Source organism: Agelaius phoeniceus, chromosome 1 (genome assembly GCF_051311805.1).
Source record: "Agelaius phoeniceus isolate bAgePho1 chromosome 1, bAgePho1.hap1, whole genome shotgun sequence".
Taxonomy (NCBI): Eukaryota; Metazoa; Chordata; class Aves; order Passeriformes; family Icteridae; genus Agelaius; species Agelaius phoeniceus.
Genome location: NC_135265.1, coordinates 66448144 through 66469254, shown reverse-complemented (window position 1 = coordinate 66469254; position 21111 = coordinate 66448144). Strand labels below are relative to the sequence as shown.

General features: G+C 40.9%; 1 protein-coding gene and 1 long non-coding RNA gene across 6 annotated transcripts in view; one reads left to right on the top strand and one right to left on the bottom strand.

Annotated features, from left to right (window-relative positions):
• The window catches only part of HIVEP1 (HIVEP zinc finger 1), a 128014-nt gene that overhangs the window by 26709 nt on the left and 80194 nt on the right, over positions 1-21111 (top strand). Inside the window, exons 1-2 of one of the 5 annotated variants that reach the window (XM_077180784.1) lie at positions 13833-13971; positions 14358-14526. The exons of 2 other annotated variants lie outside the window; for them this stretch is intronic. In XM_077180784.1, the coding sequence (XP_077036899.1) occupies positions 14487-14526 (40 nt within the window). In that variant the 5' untranslated portion in view covers positions 13833-13971; positions 14358-14486. Of the gene's footprint in view, positions 1-13832; positions 13972-14176; positions 14527-21111 lie in introns of those variants that run through there. 2 more of the 5 variants (XM_077180796.1, XM_077180777.1) reach the window with 2 other exon arrangements.
• Positions 9015-13784, bottom strand: LOC129124522 (uncharacterized). Its single transcript, XR_008534839.2, has 2 exons — positions 12883-13784; positions 9015-12528 (listed from the first exon to the last, which is right to left on the bottom strand). It is a non-coding gene; the product is annotated as an uncharacterized LOC129124522 (long non-coding RNA).

The window sequence follows — 21111 nt, the reverse complement described above, 5'->3', positions numbered from 1 at the left end:
ACCCAGACTTCTCTGTAAACATTGTCTCTTACCAAGTGGATTGACAAACAAGCCCAGGTGGGCACAGGGCCATTCCCTGAGAAGAAAAGAGAGGGCAGTGCATGGATGACCACCAAGTGGTGGCCATCTCTTCCTCACAGTGAGAGCAGCAGCAGCAGAGAGCAGTTGTGGTTGAGGGGAGGCTCTGCCTTCAGCCTCACTCCAGTGCCTGTCTCCCCTGCCCTGTGATGTTCTTCAACACAGATCTGCTTATGACTAACTCCACACTTTGGGAGTGAAGCACTGGTGAGGAAGGGAGCCAGACAGCTCCTAGGACAGGCTGGAATTTAGTACTGCAGGGGGAACAGCTTTCTGGAGGGAGTGTTTTCAGGGGATGTTTGACATCACCTTCCTCTTGTTATCTGCACTTAGATACTTCTGCTGATGATGGGAATTTGGGGGCTTTTTGAGGGTATTCTTTGGTTGTTCGTTTTTTTTATTTTCATTTTGTTTTGTTTTGTTCCTGTTATTTTGGCTTATTTAACAGAACCAACAGTATCTTTTTATTTGAAAGAAAAATGCTGCAACCTTAAGATAAGATTCTTCCATCTTGGCTATAACAAAACAGTAAGCCAAACAGACGGCTTGGAATGGGTGTGTTTTCCCAATTAGCAAGTCTCATTGCTAGCACAGGGGTTTTGTAGAGCTCATTATTTGCTGTGCATGAATGTAAGGTACAGATTCCTTGCTCACTGATAGTAGCTGCCACCCAGGGACACCATGCTGGAGAATAAGGATTTTTTTTGGACTTGCACCCAAGGCAGGTGCCATGTAGGGAGGCTGATCCCTGTCCAAGCAGGGAGCCAGGCTTCATGAAGTGCAGAAGGCTTTGCTGACTGTGGCTCTTGGGAGGATCCAAGACCTCTGTTACTTCATGTGTGAAGGTAATTCAAATAATTTGGGGATAACCTTGGGGATCGCTGTGCCACTTTCTGCTGGGTGGTAGTGACCAGGTCTCAGTGTGTTCTGGTGATCTGGTGTGATCACTTTCCTTCTCTGCTTTATTGCTGAGCCAGTGAAAACTCATTATTTTCTGTTTAACAACCCTACTGACCTTCTGTAAGAGGTTTGGTAGCAATATGGTAAATTACAACAGTATTTTTTGTCAAATGTCCACCAAAAATAAGGTTCTGGGAGGACTCGGAACCGTGGGAAGGTGTTTTGCAAATGTCATTTTTTAGTACAATACATGAGGAAACCATGGTATGTATTTTGCATTCAGAAGTAAGACTTATCTAGGCTATGAATAATTGTAGAAGTTGGGATCATCAAGATAAGAAAAAAAGGTCCACACAAATGACTTAAAATTTTTTCGTCTGACTGTGTTTGTACTTTTCTCATGTCTAAAGGCTGCCAAATTCTAGATGCTGTCTTTCCTGGGAACTAACCAATGCTCTCTGGCATGATTTTCACTTCCCCTTATGTCTGTATTTGAAAAAGCATATGTGTAGTCCCTAAATGAATATAGTGGTTAACAAGCTATGGATGACAACCCACAAAACATATTTGCTAAAGCAAGTTTCATACTGCTTAATGGAAAACAAATACCAGAACAACAAACCAGGGATATTGCTATCCATGCATATATTTCATGTGTGAGAAAAGGTGAAGGAAAAAATCCCCTTCTGAGTTTTTCTTGGGCCTGCTTCTTCCCCACTGGAATTAAATTACTGTAACTCTGGGGGCAGAACTTGGTTCTTCAGTACATATTTATGTTTTTCCTGGTAGGGCAGGACATGCTATATAGCAGAAATGACTAGTTGCTGTCATTAGATGAGTAATAGCTTCATCCTTCCTAACTCCTAAGGAAGGATTCATCCTTTACTTCCAAAGGAAGTAAGGCCAGCAGCATCCTGCTAAAGCAGCACTGTTAAGTCATTCTCTAGTAAACAGTGACTCTGTTGTTCCTAAAGGAAAAGAGGCCATGCAGAATTTTCAAGCCTTCAAGACATGTGTCTTGTGTGCAAGTGATGCTGGAGAGGCTTGGGGAAAGACTGCAGTGTGTGGGGAAAACCCCTCCTTGCAGGTAGTGAGTGCATCATCCCTGGCTGAGGGGTCACCCTGGGGGCAGGTGGGGAGTGGACCATGGCTGGGATAGAGCACATCTTTCTGCATTTTTCAATAGCAGATTGCCACAGGTGCATGGAGCCCTTGCTGCCCAACCCACTGAATGTGGAAGCTCATTCAGGTAGTAACTGCTGGCTTGAACACAGCATGAAATTAGAGGTTTTATTACAAAACACTAAAGCTTAGTAGTGTTCTTACCCTTGGATGCTCAGTCTTCAGCCAGAGCTTCCTGAAGCTGACTTATTTTATTAGATTTTATTTTAATTTAAAAGTAACTTAAAATGTATTTACTTGCCTTCTTTCATCTGGTGACTCACATTAGTTTCTTCCACATGACTGCTCTGCTGAGGTTAGGAACCTAAGAAGTAAAACTGAGATTTCTGTAACTTTCTGCTTCCTCTATCAAATCCCTTAAGAAATTATCAAACACTGGCAAGGTTTATGATGTCATTAGAGTCTTTTATAACTGCCTAATGCTCCAAGTAGAAGAAACTTGGTCATAACATGTTGTGTAACCAAGCACACTGTCTTCAAAAACAGAATTTAAAGCCCATTTTTTTTCAATTACCTTTCAGGTGCCTGTATTAATACAGTAAGTTCTGGTGGAATCAGTGAAAGTTGTTAAATGGGCAGCACTTTCCCTCATATGAACCATGGCTTTGTTTTGTTTTTCTTTTTCCTTAATTTTGGTCCTCGCTTTCCAAATAGCTTGCTGATACTAGTGCACTTGGTTTTTAGGAAAAAGTAGGTAACTTCCATATTAGTTACCTGGTTTTGGTAAAGCAGCTGTTGTAGAATGTCCACCTTTCTGACAGGGTTTAGTCCATGAAACGTTTAAGAAAACAGCCATGCATGTGCATGCCCATCTAAGTTTTTTTTTAGTTAACTGCTGTGGGAAACGGTGGTTTTCTGATGAACTTTATACAAACCAGGAAGTGGCCTTTCTCATTTGCTGTAGGTGAACTTGCTGTAGCAGGGGGGTTGGACTAGTCCCTTCCAACCCCAACCATTCTGTGATTTCAAAATGAGTTGAGGAGCGGCTGCTGTGTACTTTCCAAATGAGTGCAGCATGACATCTGTGGCCCACATGGACCTCACTAAGGCCAGCTTTTCATACCCTGTCAGTGACGCCAGGTCTGCCATTTACTTGCATGAGGCTTTGGCTGCTTCAGCAAAAGAGAAGGGTGAGTAGAAGTATAAAATAAACTTCTTTTTATTTTCCTTGAAGTTCAGAGAACATGTGTGTGTGTGTTTGAGATATATATATATATATATATGTATATATATACACATACATATATATACATATATACATATATATATAGAGAGAGAGACAGAGAGAGAGAGAGAGAGAGAGATACAAAACCTAGTGTTCCAACAATCCCCTGCATGTGCAGGGGAGAAAAATATGCTTTTCAGATAAGCACCCTTAGTCCTGGCTACACCACATAAGTGTCTGCCCAGTAATGGTTCTGATAAATTTTTTGTCAAAAGCAGTTAAAGCAGTTAATTTTTTGGTTAAAAAGAGTTAAACTCAACAGTTGCTTTGCATGAGAAGTTGCTGAAACTTAGTAATGTGTGTGCTGTGGACAAGGCTGTGCTAAGGCAAGCATTTGTTAGTAATATCAGTACTGTTGTTACCGAGGTGTTCTGCTCTGCCTGGATTTTTTTCTCAGAGAGCTTCAGTTCTTAATATAGTGCCAATTTCTGTGTTGTGGTAAAAGGAAAAGCCAAAGGAACGTGTATGTGTGGTACCTGAGATCTTCACCCAGACTTCAGTCCTGTCGATTTTCACCAAAGTGCCCCAATCTAGAATGTTTTTAATGGGATCTTTGACATAGGGTAATGGCTTTAAACTGCCAGAGAGTGGGATTAGGTTCATATTAGCAGGGAAAAAGAACTTCTTTGACTGAACCCAAACTTGTAGCTGTAGCTAAATCACAGTGAGGTGGGAGATGCAACTTGTTTGGACAGCTAACAGCTGGTTAGTACTTATAATCAAATGAGCAAGATTGCTGCTTTTCTGAAGGAAGATGTAAATAAGTAAAATAGGTTTTAGCCTCAAACCACTAGTAATCTGTGCAGACAAATTACACATAAGAGAGGAAAAAGCTATGTACTTTATATAGAGGCAGGGTGCCATGCCAGAAGGGCTGATGTCCTCAAATAGTATGTGTTGTGCTGGTAAAGTATAAAGAAGTGAAAGGTAGTGTTGCATTAGACTTTTTCCCTTTCTTATTTCTGGATCCCTTAGCAGCTAACTGCAATCCCCTGATTTTATTTTCTCTGTAGCTGATTGGAAGGATGCTGGGGTTTTTGTGCAGTTCAGGTGACTTGCAGTACTCCACATGGCTACCTCATCTTTCATTATTCTGCCTTAGACTTGCTCTTGATGGGCATGCTGTACTTGACCTTCACCCAGGACTACCACGGACAGAACATATATATTCTCATCCTAATAAAAAGATACTATATATATATATATATATATATATATATATATATGATGTATATGTATACATACGTATATATAAACAGATATATGTATGAAATCTATTAATGTGCTTTTCTTCTTTCTGTCAGAAAGCTTTTGTCACTGTCTTGGTAAAGTCTTTCCTCTTTAAATTTGAAAGTACATTCATTTCCTCTTTGCATCTTCCTTCTGAACAATTGAAGACTGTTACCTTCTCTGCCTTCAGCTTCCTTTTGTTTAGATTAGATATTTAATTTATCGTCTTTCTACTCTTCTCTGAATATCTTCTGACTTGTCCACATATCTCATGGAGAGCAGCAGTGAAACTTGACCAAAATGTTCCTGTTGACATCTAGTGATGGTGAGTACAGCAACAGGCTTTCTTCACAGACCTCTCTTGCTGTCTGTTCCAGCACAATATTTGCTTTTTTGCAAGAGTCTGATATTGTTGATGCTTATCTAGCTTATTGTGTGCTGTAACCTCTAGCTCTCTTTCACAGAACTCTTGCCTATCTGGGACAGTGCAAGTTGGGCTGAAAGATAGAAACCTGGTTGTGAGGCTGGCCTGGGATAGTGAAATAGAAAAAGGGCTAACAATGGCTTAAAGGAAAACTACCTGATTAAATACCGGAATAAGCATTTCACTGGAAAAAAAAAAGGACAAGACACGGAATATTTTTTTTTGACAGTTACTAAAGCAGATGCCAAAGGGATTTTGGCATAAAATGTGCTGAAGTTCAGTTTGGGTATCAAGGTTATAAAGTGTTTCAGGCTAGGAGACTGCCAAAGAAATGTTTTGCTTGTATATGCAAGACAGTGTTCTTAATAGTATTAACACTAACATTTGCCTTCTTGCTCTGGTGCCTGCTGAAGTCTGTCACTTTGCAGCCCAAGCTGCTTTTCTGTGTTACCTTTTCATCTTCCTTATGAAAAAAAAATTCAGTTCAAGTGATTTTTGTATTAGATGTATTCAGCTGAGTTCCTGTGTATGCATTTTCTTGTAACAATACTAGGTGTTTTTTGTATGTTTCAAGTGGTACTTTAGATTTTTGTGTGATTTTTTTAAAATCCCATGTATGGAAGAGCAGTGTTGCCTTGCAGTGTCTGGAGTGGGGACCTATGCAGAGCCAAGTCCCATGATGGCTTTGGTTATTTAGAATGTTCTACACATGCACAGTGAGTTTTTTCTTCCTGGAAAGAGGGGAAATCCTCACTCATTGAAACAGTTTGTCTTCCAGATTGGACAAAAAAACTATGTGTTTTTGTAGTGGGCTAAAATCCTGCAAAATTTCAGCACTGTATTTTTTCCAGTAATCCCAAGATTGTTTGTTCAGCTGCTTTCATTCAGTGTAGCACTTAATGAGAGTATTTTTTAAAAAGAGAGGTGGTTAGAGCACGGAACTTTTTTTTTTTTTAAGTTCTTTGACATATACTTGTTCTTTCATACCCCTTTCCACATTCACATTGTGTGTGTGTAAAGGAGTGTGTGAGAGGCACTCCCTGGAGGGATGTCAGCAGCTTGTGCTCCTGAGTCAGCAGAAGTTGCTGGAAGAAGGACAGAAGTGTAGTAAGTGCTGTGGCGAATGCCGCGCTTTGCGTTGTGTTGCCTGATCCCGATTATGGGTCTTAAGCCCCTACTGACAGCCACAATCCCCTTGTTTATGAATCTGTTTCTAAATGCTTTCTTTCAGAGAGTCACACAGCTATGACTGCACCCTGCTTCGTTTCAACATTTCCTCGTTAGCCTGATGGGAACTCTCTAAAAACTGCTGCCCCACGCTGCTTCCATCCTCAGCAGGAAAGGAGATGGTTTCACAGGCCTGTGCAAGGGCCAGAGGCTGGGGTGGGTTTGGGAGCCAGGAGGGAAGGATGCTCCATGGTGGCTGCAAAACCATGTTGTCAAATATCAGCTCTATTCCTTTATAGTTTCTGATCCAGCTATTACTGTCTTCGCCAAGGACTGGGTTGAAATCATAGGGGATTCTGAGAACTTTACATCCCTTTGGGTCTTTTACCTTGGGCTACTTTGAACCAGAATGGCAAAAAATTAATTATATTGTTCAATTTAGTGCATCTTCCACCCATAATGTGGTCTGGGTGAGGGGGTTGGGGTTGCTTTTTTGTTTTGTTTTGTGTTTTTAAGTAGCTAACCACCTGAATCCACAAAGTAGTGCACTTAATAATCCTATTTTTCTTCTGTCCTTGAGCATGTGCACTACTACAAATGGGACAATCACCTGTAGACTTGACCTGTGCTTCATCTTTTGAGGCTTGCACATTGGTGACTACCTCAGTTGCTGTTTAGCATGTTCTGTGATCAGTGCTTAAATTTGAGTTGCTCAATTTGCAGAAATGCTGAGTAACTACTGTTTCCATGTTATTTTGTTCTAAATAATTCAAAAAGATGCTTATACAAAGCTGTGGGCACTCTCCTGCATAATTAATACTACAACAAAACCATGGCAGCATTAAAATGAATAGTCAAAAAGGAGCCCTGCCTGTCTGCTACCTACACAGAAAATTCTGTCCTACCTTTCTATTGCTCTAGAAAGGTCTCTACACCACCAGTTTAAAATAGATAGCTTTTGCTGAAGTCCCTTAGTTGAAATTTAAGGAAGAGAGGAGCAAAGAGCTGACATGCCCCTGGAGAGCTCAAAGGAAGGAGCAGTGGATGCAAAGTGAAATCAAATCTCTGCTCTCAGGAAGGTGGGATCTGTGTCCATCAGTTTCCATAAAGGTACAGTAGGGTTTGAGCCATGCATGGAGCTGGGTGCAATAAGGCAAGTCTTGGAGTAAGCCACCAACTTTTCCTGAATTTTTTTGTGGAAGAACCCAAAATGAGCTCTCTAGTGTGGCTGAATTGTGATATTTTTTTTTGATTGGTACACAAAATACTTTTGATGCTGAAAGTTAAGTTGAAAGTTAACAATGATTCCTTTGTAGCAATCCCTTTTGAAGTAGACAGTCCTATAGCTAAAAGAAAACACTACGCAGAGGGATAAAGTGTGCTTTCAAGTCTATATTTTATATTAAACTATTCTATTGAATATGTAAGTATCCCTGTCCTTGCTTGATTTCTTTTTCTTCAAATAATCAGCAGCCTTTGGCATTCCACACCCTTCTTACAGTAATTTTCAGTAATTTCTTCTGAGTGCTGATACTTGCTTCTGTCTTAGCTATTTGATACTTCAGTTTCTCAGAAAGCTTTTACATCTGTATTCACTGGTCAGAAACTGTTTGGCTGCTTTTTTAATTCCTATCACAACATTTCCTAAACTACATTTTTTTTTCCTTTTTTTTTTCTTTTTTTTTTTTTTTATAGAAAACCACTGGTGTTCTCAGCTGTGGCTGTGCTGCCATATCTAGCAGGTTCATGGCAGGGCTGTTACCTGATGAGAATCCCTTTTCCAGGCTGATCTGAGAACACTAGTAATGGTGGTGGTTGCCTCTCCCAAACCAAGTTTAGCACCAAGCACAAGGGAAAACACCCAGGCTGTGCAAACGCGGCCGCCTTGGGCCCGTCACAGGCTGCATTGCCTCATGTCACGCAGAGCTGTTGGTGGTTATTAAAGGCATCCATACTCTCATGTTGGCAGCCTACCAGACCCATCTTCTTCCAACTGAGCCTCCAGGCTTATTGTATCAGAGCTCAGGAGAGACGTGCCTGCCCTAGGTGTGTGCTTCTAGTGTCAGTCAGATGGGTAATGTGGGGTAACCGGCCACTCTTGATCACGTATTCTGTGCCTGATTTAAGGGCCCAGTAGATCCTAGCTCAGGGGAGCAATGTGTGTGGCTGCTACTGGGCAATGGGGTTGAAACCTCAGCCTTATGACAGTCAGAAGAGGTACTGTTTGCTGGGTCCCCACAGTTGGACCCATGACGGTGATACACCAAGAACTTGTAATGAATCCTGTGAGTCATTCCATGAACATCCCCATTTCCTATACCTTTGTGCTCAGAGGGAGCCAAATCACTACTCGCAGTGCCTCCTTCCTTCTTCAGCTTCATTCACCACCTCTTCATGGTCTGGGCAGGAAGGACACTTGTAGGAAAGAACATTGATTTTGACCACCACATTGAAATCCATCCTGGAGAACCAGCATTAGTATGGAGTGAGAGCCATTCTGTCATCATCTTCCATGAAGTAACTGCAAAGTTGTGTCTGATCATCACTACAGAACATGCTGTGTGACAGACAGCCTTGCTTAGAGGTCTGTATCTTAGGGATTGTGTTGCATCATACAGTTGATAATCTAAATGTAAATAATAGTAAATAATAGTTGTGTGTTAAAATTTGAATTTCATTAGGTGGAGGTTTTTAGACTTGAACAAAAGATTTTTTTTTCACATAGTGCTGTAACATGCTTACTAGCTTTGACAAAGAGTGTTTCCCCTGATACAGAAATAGCAGATAATAATAAGCAAGCAGACAAGGTTATGCAGCAAGGGGGTATTTTAATCATCTTTGTTTTGGAGAAGACAGGCCAGAGTGAGGTACCTCTTAGAAACAATCTACTTACTGATACTTGGCTTCAACAGATTGACATCATCTCAGGAAAGAAAATAACTGTTTGCTATTCCTGTCATAGACTTCTTTCAATCACTGCGACAGATGTTCTAAGCATGTTGTTCCTCTGTTAGGTTTCTTTAGCAGTAAAAATACTGTGGTCTAAATATAGTTTAAATTGGTTGAGGTACCTTGTTTAAATATGATTCAAAATTGTGTTATACCTGTTTAAATCAGAGTGTAATAGGACAAAACCATTGGAAAGTCTGGTTAAGATAATTACAAGCCCAGGTAGGAATTCTTATTCAATCATATTTTAAGTGAAATGCTATCTTTTTCTAATATATCTTGCAATCTGATTTAGGATGAACCTGGATAACATAGTGAATTTCCCTTCCCCTGCTCATTATTTGGAATTACCTTAGACAAAAAATGGGAAAAATACTTAAATAGTTCTCTTTTGGTTTTTTTGGGTCGCAGCAGAATGTTTTACATCAGGAATACACAGATTCTATTATCCTTTTTTTTCCAATGAAATGGAGTTTCGTGCTCAGGAACAATTGAGGTGGCTGAGATTAGAGGGAGAACCAGTACACATGCACAAGGTACCCATTACTCCTTTGGGGACTTTGGAAGCCTTTGGTAGCTGAGAAGGCTACGGTCCTTACGACTCCCCCACCCTTTCCTCTGCCAGTGAGTTCCAGTTCAAAGCTCTTCTCTGTCATCCTTCCTGCTCACTTGCTTCTGGGACAGCTAACAGGATGATGCAGGCTGAGCTCTGCTGAACCTGTTGGTGGTAAATAGTCCCTCCTTTTCATTCTCCCACTCATTTTGTACCTAGATGATTGGTTGCTGCCACTTTTTGAGACCACTGGGTTGGGAGCACAGCTTCCTACCTGGAACTGAGTCCTGAGGGTGTGACAGTAACTGCACTGGTGTGCATCCTTTCCAAGTGCAATTCCAGTCAGTGATGTTGATCAGGGGAATGCTCTTGTTTGGATACTAGCTGGCTGGAGCTTTCTGCTCCCTCTTTCTGACACGTATACAGATGAAGTTGCTAAATTGCGGTGTCTGGGACAAGGTGCTCTTTTGTTTCAAAAAATGATGAGTAAAGCAACAAAGTTCAAGGTTTATTTCATCACTTGGACTTTTACTCCAGTGATAGAGACTGGGAGTTCAGCTGTAGAAAATTGAGATCCTCAGTTTGTTACCTGTTCTTGTTTCATTGCTAGCTAACATTATTTAGTAGACTGTTAAAATAATTCTCCAAGAGGGAAGTAAATGTAGGGAGTTACAGGTGCAATGATCTCCAGTGCCTAATGACACTGACTGTTAGCATCCTTTATTTTTTGTGCTTGTTTTTGGGGGAGGAAAGAGAAGCTTATGTGGTAATCACATGCTGCCAGGTCATTGCAGGGAATCTGGTGCCAGCAGTAACACTCTGTTCAAGGTCCTGCTTCTTTGGGAAAACTCGCGGGTGGTTAACTTGAGCATCCAATTTTGAGCCTTCACAGGGGAGGGTGGTTCATGTATGCTTTTTCTTGAAGCCATTTGGGCCCCACTATGATCTCACATAAGGAGACATTTTTTTCTAGATTTGGGTTACAAATTTGGAGTTGGGATCACTCATATTGATCTTTGGTTTCAAGCTTCTTTGTGCAGCAGTGAAGGTTGTAGTTGTTTACTTACTAATTTCATCATCGTACTTATGTTGATTTAGTGCCCATAGGTATTTAAGCTGTGAGAACAGTGAGAAAGACTTTAACATCTAATTTTCCCCCTTTGTGTTCTTATAATTAAAAAGAAATCCTACAGCATTCATCCAAGGAGTCACTGTAAAGTTCATGGTTAATTTCACTATCCATGGACAGCCGAATGCACTTCTGGGACTTTTTTGCAGCATGATCGGGGCCTTCTCTTAATGTTTCTATGACAATTTAATATTCATTTGGGTTTAGAATGAAAGAACAAAAGGATTCTTCAGCATTCAATCTGGCTGCCTAGGGAAGTGGTTGAGTCACCATCCCTGGAGGTATTTAAGATGTGTATACATGGCACTTAGGGACATAGTTCGTGGTGGACTTGTCAGCACTGTGTTAGCAGTTGGACTCAATGATCTTAGAGGTATTTCTAACCTAAATGACTAAATGGTTCTAAGATGCAACCTACTACTTCCTGAGTTTGCTCTCCTGTTTGAAGGGCTGAGTGAGGCACATCAGGAAAGTTGTGGTATCTGGGTTTCAAACTTCATCTCTTTTGACCACCTTCCATGCCAAGTATAGGAGCATGGTGAGACCTTTAGTTCTTGAAAGGTAGATTGGTTATTTAGGGACAGACATTTGAGATTATTCTTCATTTCTTTGTCCATATTTGTTTATAATAACAAGGCTTCCAGGAAGAAGATACTGCCTTTAGTTCAGGATTTAGCAGGGCAAATTACTTCAAGTGAGAAGAAGATTTTTGGAGGTGAATGTAGCAGAAGTGTTCCTGCCTGCCTGTAGCATTTGGATATACCTAATAAGGATGGGAAATACCCTGACCTTAAGATAGCCTTCTGCCCTCCTACTTTGCCATCTGTTTCAAGACCTGCAAAAGATTTCACTGCTTCTCACACACTATTCTACCAAGGTGGTCTCCCAGAAAGGGAAAAAGAAGAGTTACCTAACAGTGTTTTCCTCCAAAACTGTGTGTTATGGAATTCAACCAAGACCCTGATTTTAGCTCCAGTAGAAGTCTAAAACTGGCACATATTGTTTTCCAAGCTCCTTTTTTCTGTATGTATAAAGAAAGTGAATGACCAATAGTTTAGTATGTGGGGTAGAATATTCCTAAATAGCAGCAAAGTAGAATGGTTCTTGGGAAGAGCCACAACCACCAATTCACTAGTTAGTGAGCTTTCCTTCTCCATTAGGGGATACAATTACTTTCTCAGAAATCACCAGTGGAGTGCTTAGAGGAGAGGAAATGTGCTGTGATACAGAAATGGAACCCATTTCAGATATGATACCCTCCTGTTGAACATTTATGAACTGCAGCAGTTGTATGTAAGGCTTGGGCTTGTTACATATGCTTAGCTTGTCAAAAGTTTCTCGGGGCATTAAGGGCAGGCAGTGTCATTTGTGCAACAGGCAGAGCTCTCTGCCCGTGGATGTAACACTGACCTTACTTGAACTGATAAATAGCTGTCTTATCCATGACCTTTAATAGCTGAAATGTGCACATCATCTACAGCCTTTTTCAGGTTTGCTTCAAAAGAGATCACTGGATAAAGCACATGTACGTATGTATGCAGTACTCTGTGTGATCTTCTCTGGCTTCTAACAGCAGATTAAGAGAATTCCAGAGTTTAGGAGTAGCAGAGCAATCACTTTTCCATGTGCTCTTTCTTCCTCATGAAAGGTATTCATTCATAGGGATGCATGGTGTTGTGCAGCCAGCTGATCTTAAAGAAAAATAAAACACGACAGAACGTAATGTTGGACTTTATCCTCTTAATGTAAAATAAGTACTACCTTCTGTTTGCATTCTCTGGTTTAATTTGGAAGAAGACAGAGACAATATTAAAATATAATGAGGGCAGTTAATTTTGTGGTTCACAGTGGCTCAGATTTAGAAGGGAAAAAACCCACCTTAATCAGCACAGTACTTAAGGGCTCCCTGTAAGAAGGTTGTGCTTAACCTTCAGCAAACGCTTAAGGGCTGCCCTGAATAGTAATGGATTTAAGCACATGCTTAAGTGTTTTCCTGTAGGAAGACCTAAGCATCTTCTCAAGTGTTAGATTACAGCTTCATTTACCTTATTCATAAATCCCAGCATCAGAGGCAAACTTTTCTTTCATCTCTTGGCAGATATTTGGGTGTATAGATTTTTCCACCTCCGTTTGCCCTGCTTTCCATGGCTCTCTTGATGCAATCTGATCAGCCCAGGCTGACCTTCAGGGGTGCTCCACATGGTTCGGGAGCCTGCCCGCATGGCTCCGATTGCACGATCAAAGTCCGTACCTTGGCTTTCATCTGCCGGCTCTCTGCCCTTCCCAGGGTTATTAATTTGAAGAACTCAAAGGCGCAAGCCCTTTCTGCTGCGCCCGTTCCCCGGGAAGTAGGAATAGGAATTGGCAGGTTGTCCAACGGCTTGGCTGTGGTCAGTTTTCCATGGTGGGAGATGGGATTGCAGAGGGTTAAATCTGTACCAGCTGGTTCTTGCTTGGTTGGCTGTCGGAAATGCAAGGAAAAAAAATGAAAAGAAAAAACAAAGCAGGAGAGGAAAAAACCCCACACCAACCCTACAAAAATATGAGGGGAGGAGAAAGGAGAAAAAAATAAAAAGGGTGGGGGAAGGAAGAAACAAGAAGAAAGAGGGGAAAACAAAATAAAAAAGGTGAAAAATGGGAAGAAAAAAGGGGGAAAGAAAAGAGTACAGAGGGGTGTAAAGGGATACAAAAAAAGTAAATAAGAACAAGAAAAAAAGAAAATTAAAATGGGGGAAGTAAAACGAAAAATGGAATAAAGAAAAAAGGGCAAGGAGGGAAACGAAGGAGAAAAGGGGAGGAAGAAAAAAAGTATCACGGGGAAAGGAAAAAGAAAGAAGGGAGAAGAAAGAAGAGAGAAAAAAAGAAGAGAACAAAAAAGGAGGGGGGAAAAGGGGAGGGGAAGAGTAAGGAACAAAAAAAAAAGGTGGGGAGAAACCCCCCAGGCGAGCGCGCCGCCCCCCGCGCCGGCAGGAGCCGCAGGCCGCAGCCCCGGCCGGGCCGCCCCGAGGCCGCCGCGGGGGCCCGGCCTTGCGCGGGGCCCGGCCTTGCGCGGCTCTTGCGTAAGCGGCGGCCCCGCCGCCCTGCCGGTGGTGCCGTTGCCATGGCGAGATAGCGGGGGAGGATTCCTGGGATCCGTAAGCCGGGGGAGAGGGACAGATTACGTCTTAACCCGTCACTTCGCGGCGCCTAACGTGATGTGGCAGGGTCGCCCAGGTGTCCCGGGGGGGTGACCCGGCGGGCAGCTCCGGGCTGTTGCAGGCATCGTTTTAAATAAAATAAAGCTGGGAGGGAGGGAGCGGGGGTGGCTCTCGGGGTAAGAGGATTAGATGCGTTCGTATGGGGGGCAGGATGAGAAAAATACTGCAGGGCTTGAGGGAGGTGGGTTTGAGAAATTGGCCTCGATGGAAACGGGAGGCATCCCTCTTTTATGAACATTCCTAGTGCCTGCTGAGAACTGCCTGGCAGGTGCTGGAAGGGGATTCTTTTAATCTTCATCTGCATATTTTATTATCACATTTAGTTGTCAGCGTTTTAATCGTAAGATGTGAACATAAACACACCCTGAGAATCTCTAAGCAGCAAGTCCAAGTACCAGCCCTATGCTGATACCAAGCCTAGATCAAATCATTGACAGATGTCTTTTACATGAATGGAAGGAATGACGGGAGAAGGCATCAGTGTCTGCTTGGGTAAGTTTCCTTTCCCTTATCTTTAATCATTGTTAGTATTTTACACTGTCTCTTCCTCAGTGTCAGAGTGGGAGCAGTCAACTCTGGTGGGGTCTTCTTGTGCTTTTGATCTTCTCACTACTCTTTGCCTGCTAGAATTCCTAGAAGCAGGTGAGGATTTATTGAACCCTTTTGCCGTGGTGTCTTCTTGGTCGCTGTAAGGATGTCATTAGAGCAGGAAAAAACTTGATAAATTCCAATGTTTGATTTTAAATTTGGAAAAGATGATGTCTGGTCTAGAATTGAGTATGAAAAATACTGGTCTCCAAATTTACTGTGTTGTAAGCATGTTTCTTAAGAGAGCAGCCCCTACCTGTGTTAATAATAATATTCCATTGCCAGAAAAGAGATGTGTGTGGGGCAAAGGCCTTAAGTGAATTTAACATTCTTAAACAGTTTTCCAGCAGTGGGGTAAGAAATGTAAGAGAGAATACTACTGGGAAATGAGCTTGCGTTACACCCACAGAGCATATACTGTATATTAGTTATAACCCTGTTGTTTTTGTTGCCTGCAATTAATTGAGTAATTTCTTCCATGACTGAAACTGCAGGTTAAGCATGTTTGCTTTGAAAGCCAGTCTTCTGAATTGAGACGGCTTTTGCACTTACCATATATTAACAAGCTCTCGCAAAGTACATTTTGTGCGCTATGGTTCTCAATTCCTGAAAGGTGTCAGTGGGGGTTAATTCACTGTTACATAAACAGCCAATAACAGCTTCCGACTGTACTGGAATTGCTCTAAAATAGTTATTAGCTTCAAGGCCATTATGGAGGAAAAGGCATTTCACTTTTGCAGATATTATTTCTATGAAAAAAACAGAAAATGGACTATGAGAACTCTGAACCATTGAAGTGAGGACACTGCTGTATGAATAGGCAAAGCTGTAGTGTAGCTTTACCACTGGGTTTTACAACTCTGACAAGGTCTTTACCTCCCGGTTATACTTGGAAACCAACAAAATCTTAACCAAGCCAGTTTTCCAGAAGCTGAGCATTTATTGTATGAAGACATTTGAGTAGAGCATCATTGCTTTAGCTAGCAGAGCCTGGGTGCTACCTGTGTGCACACATGCTGATGTTCTAAAAAATCAGAAGTCAGAGCTGGCATCACAAAAAGCCAAATCTTAGAGCAGTACTGAACTGTGGGAGCACAGGAGCAGCACAGAGAGCCAGATGCTGGGGTTTATTGCAGCAGGGTTATTCAGCAGTTCAGCTCACTCCAGGTGGTACAGGAAGGAGCTGAGAATCAGTTTCTGAGCTCCCTGCCTGGGAAGCAGGGGTGCCTGGAGGGTGGAAGATATGCCTGGAGCCATTTCTGGTGCCTTCTGGTTTTGAAACTTCCCATGGGGAATTTGCTAGATAGTTTTGTTGCTGGAGCGTTTATTTAGCAGAGTAGGCCTGGTACCTGTTGAAGCAGCCTGCAAAATTGGCTCTGTGCTCTCTGGGCATGAGCAATTGTTGTTTGCTCAGAGAACTGGAAGTGTTTGAATATGAGAACTTTACTTGCATTTAGACATCTTCAGTTGCCCCCAAACTAGCTTACACCTTGACTTTTCAGAAGCTGGAAATACTTCTTCTGCCTCATTTCTAGAAGTAAAAGAGTAAAGGAAGGGATTTTATGTGTAATTCAGCTGGTTTTTGCGTATGACTGCTCATACTGACTGCTACTTTCCAAGAGATAAAGTAATTTTATGTTTTGGTTGTTTCAGCTATAGGAGTTGACTCCTGTTTATTTTAAATGCAGTGTTGTTCTGCATCACCAGCAAGTTATTTATTTAGGTGTCTGAGGGAAACACATGACTTGGCATTAACTTTTCTTTTCCTCCCATCTCCCCTGACCCCAAAGTAGTTCAGCCTGAAACTTGATAAGTTAATCGCAGTTACCTTGGCAAAATTATAAACAAATTAAGATGGATGAAGCCTGGCCATAAAATTATTTTGGATAGGCTGGGAAAATGCAGCTGAGAGCATTAATTGCTGCTACTTTCACTGATACCTTTGACAGTGTAGGGTTTCAGTAAGTAATTCCTCCTTGAAGGAAGGGAAACATGCCATGTCATCTGTGTCACTTCTGTAGCCTTTCTGAAATTCCCTGGATTTATGATTTGTGTTAATCGATGTTTTGTAGGTAAGTCTTTCAGATATTTTCGCTTCCCTGCTATGGAACTAGTCTATCTCTTTATCTTTATTTTGGTATATGTATGCTTGTCACAGGGAATTACACGTTTTTGCACTGTTTAAAAATGGCAGACCCTTACTACAGTCAATATAGTTTTAATGGAATTAATGACATTTTAAATTAAGAAGAATTTTTGCTCATTTGTCTGTTATGGACCATAATTTGATTACAACCCCCAGCAGTGCTGATGGCCCTGGAGATGATAGATGACAGGACACAGCACATACTGTAGGATCAGCTGTTAACGTTGCTTCATCCAGTCCTGCATGTTGTGGAAAGACATTTAGGAGGTGCCTAGACCTCAACCATGGAATTTATTTAGAGGGAGATTTCAGAAGAACACCAAGCTAAATCTTCCCATATTTGCAAGATTTTTTGTGATGTTAAATCTGATGGTGCACATTTTTGTAGTATATTTTACCAAAAGTGAGCCTAAAAATTCACAAGTTGTCTTTCATCCAGGAGGTGGGTAGTACAGTGAGAGTGAGAAGCGGGGATAAGGCTTTTGAATCTTAATGAAGCTAGCTCAGCCAGAGGGGATGTGTCAAGTGGGAGGCAGAGCTGTCTTTAAAGAACCACATGGATATCTTTTGGTGTGGTCTAAGTGTCCATTTGAGACCCTCTACAGATTTACCACACTGTTTCGGTCTTTACTTGTTTGGGTTTTATATATTATAGAGTATATGATTGTAAACCACTTCATACTGAGCACAGTATTCATTCTGGTTGAACATTCATGCCTTATTATATGTCTTTATCATCATTGCAAGATAAATATCAGGGCTTTATGACTTAATAATAAGTTTTATCTTTAAAGATCATTTTCTAACATATTGAAATGGGTTGTTACCTCACCTAGGAGTTATGAGTGTGATTGTTGGGAACACCTGAGAGTTGAGTTAGCTGAATGCTGTTTTAATTGGCAGGAGATTACCAGTTTCTATGGGAAAATGAATTAGTTAAAACCCGTCACAAAGGCCTTTTGAAAATTCTCAACTGTATTATGAAGATTGTTGATTTTGAAATTAATTACTACAAGTTGGAAGAAGAGGGTACTTTCTCAATACCCCAGTTTTGCATTGTCTGTACACAATAATTGGTTTACACTGTATTTAGGAGACGCATACAAAACAGTTGTGTTTTTGCAAAAGTTTTAGCAGTAGCTTTGTGTGGGCCCACTCTGAGACAATCTGATAAGGTCTGATTTTCAGAAAGCCCCCTGCTGAAAACCAGGCTGGTTTAAGAGAGCTCTGGTTCAGCACTTTGATTCATTAGCTGTTTTGGAAGTCTCTGGTCTCACTAGTTAGTATTTCCTGTCAGAATGTGTAAGGGCAGGAGGATTTTGTGGCCACTCTTGGATGAAATAATTGTACCTGATGAGGCACTGGCACAGGTTGCCCAGAGAAGCTGTGGATGCCCCATCTCTGGCAGTGTTCAAGGCCAGATTGGATGAGGCTTTGAGCAACCTGGTCCAGTGGAAGGTGTCCCTGCCCATTGCTGGGGCATGGGAACTAGATCATCTTTAAGGTCCCTTCCAACCCAAAACATTCCATGATTCTATAAAATAGTGAAAAAAGCTGCCTTTAAATTTTTGTGTATCATTGGAAAGGGCACGGGTAAATGAGAAGATAGGCTCAGGAGGGCAGGCAAGGGGTTAACTCTAGAGTGTCTCTAAGTAAGTAGTTGGCAATAAAGTATCTAAATATGTCTGTAAGTCTTCAGGTGTGCAGCCACTATGTTCCTTAGGAATATAATTATCTTTCCAATGAATTCTTGGAGTGTGGAAATCTTGTTTCATGGACTAAAACTACAAAGTACACAGGAAGGTTGTGTACCAAACTCACATATCCCGTGACAAGTTCCTAAACCCAGAGACCAGACTTCCCCTCACTACGAAATTCCCTCACCTGTCCATCATCATCCCACACATTCTCTTCTGCCTTCCCATCAGTGAGCTATGTGGTCAAAAACAAGAATCCCCTTCCCTTTTCCCTCTTACCTTAAAAGAGGGAATTTTGAGCTTCTGGTAGGTGACTTGCTGCCTGCAGTTTTTACTGCTCTGTGCCTGGACATTTTCCAAGGCAGTCAGTCCTGACTTTCATCTACACCCTGGGGATTCCACAGGTGCAATGGAGAAGTGAACCTTTGTGTGAGATTTGGCTGGTTTGCAGTCTCTTGCCACAGGGGAATGGAAGTAATAACAAGGGAGTTCCCACAGATAGGTGGATGTTGTGGGGTTGTGCCAGGAAGTTTTGGTTTCCTAATAAAATTGAAAGACCAATTTCTGCTTCTCTTAAAATCCTTGGGAACTTTATAGTCAGCCTGAGCACTGACTGAATTTTGGTGAAGAGTCAAATTCTCACCTGAGACTGAAGCATGGGGTTGGGGGAGGCATTTCAGCTTCATCTAATTCTAATTTATTCTGTGTGAGATATTCACCTGTGTGTGCCTGCAAGGGACAGGTGGATGTATAACAAAGAAAAAGCCCTGCATTTTGACATCCATAAATGTCACTTTACAATGGCTACGATGTTCTTAGTGCAAAAAGCAAAACATATCCCTATTGAAATTGCTTAAAACAGGTGTGTTTTCAGAAGGAGTTCCCTAAACAGTAGTAAATTTACTCACAGATTGGAATAAGCAATAGATGTTCAATCCACTCCTAATAAGTGTGTGCCATGCTGTTCATTGGGAATTTGTCAGATGACCTTCAGAGTAGATTTGTACTGTACTCAAACATCTACAATTAAAGCTCATTGAAATTAGATTCTTAGGACAGTGTTTACATTATTTTTATAGAGTGACTTTGTTTTCCTTTATAACTTGTACTTAATGGGAGAAAACCAACAAAAACTAAAATGTTAGAAAACTCAAAACTTGTCATATTTCCATAGTTTTTCCTTTTTTCTGAAATTATCTGCATTAAATGACGGATTAATTGCTATGAATTTTACAGACTTAGCACTGAATTTGAATTTTCAAAGTCTGCATAGCTTCTAGTTTAAATTATTAAAAGACTTGAAAGAAAGCTTTGGACAAATGTTTTTGAGGTTTTTTGTTGTGTTTTTTTAGGAAAGATGAAACTGTTCATTCCAGAAAATATTTTGTATTGTAAAACTTGTTGAAGCTCATCCTTTCCACAAATACCTTAAATTTTGGTAGTGAATTTTTTTGTCACAATTTTTTTTTGTCAGATTGCCTCTAGCAGCATCATTTTGTCATCTCCATGGGAGCTTACAGTTTTAGGGAAAGAGAGGTGTCAGCCACCATATACTATAGATAAATGATGTGTCCTTTGGTAGTACTAGAACATGAGAAATGGCCAGTACATCATTAGAGAAAATTGAATCTAGGATTTCAAAATGCTGGAATATCTTAGTAAGAGTCCCAGTATTGACTGGATTTAGGAGGTCTCCATGTGCCTTAAGAGTGTGTTTCCCAACCATGATGTGTTTCAATTTATTTTGCTCTGATTTTATGGATATACATTACTTGTTTTGGGGATAAATGTGAGGATAATGTGCCATATAATGCATTTTAGTCTCCAGTTGACATTTATTGTCAACCTGTTTTCTTAAAACCTAGTTTTTATAGGGGAAATTTCAGATGAGACTGTATGGATTGATATATTTGATCTGCTTCTTGTTACACAGGATTTGCAGTATAATACTTAAAGCCCCTTCGATTACAGCGCAGAGTTTCTTATTGGCCTGTACAAGATATTCCCAAAATGGTTTTGCTAGCATAGTTTTCTGCAGCCTTCAGGTTTTCCTTGGCATTATGCCTTGAGGAAGCTTTACTGTTGCATTGTTTGTTTTCAAATTTTACTTCTTAAATATTAATTATATGTGATATAAAGCAAAAAATTAACATGGCCAACCATCTCAAATCTGAGCTAGAAATGAAATATTGGAAATAAAATTTAGGTTTGCTCTAAGTCTTGTTGATCTGTATGAGACAGAAGGTATCATTTCCTGCTGTGTATCTTCAGCAATCAGCAGTGAAACTGAATCAGCAGCAGACTGATTGGTTATTTACTTTTTATTTTCTCTCCCATAGATCTTATGTCAACAGCACTCAAGCAGAGTGTAGCATGGTTATTTTTACTGTGTCTTTATTGGTTGCATAGATTAAAACATGGGCAGTTTTATGGAGGTTGCCTTTTTGCATCCTGACAACTTCATATTTGTCCTTGTCTTTATTAAAACATTTCATTTCTCTCAGACAACTTAACCTTTTTCTTCTACTCCAACTAATGACAAGGACAAATATTTGTCAACATCCTTTCAACATGATACATTCACAGCTCCATCAGTATCTTGGGGGTCTGGAAAAATGTTTCTGACCCTTCCTGTAGCCGAGGTGA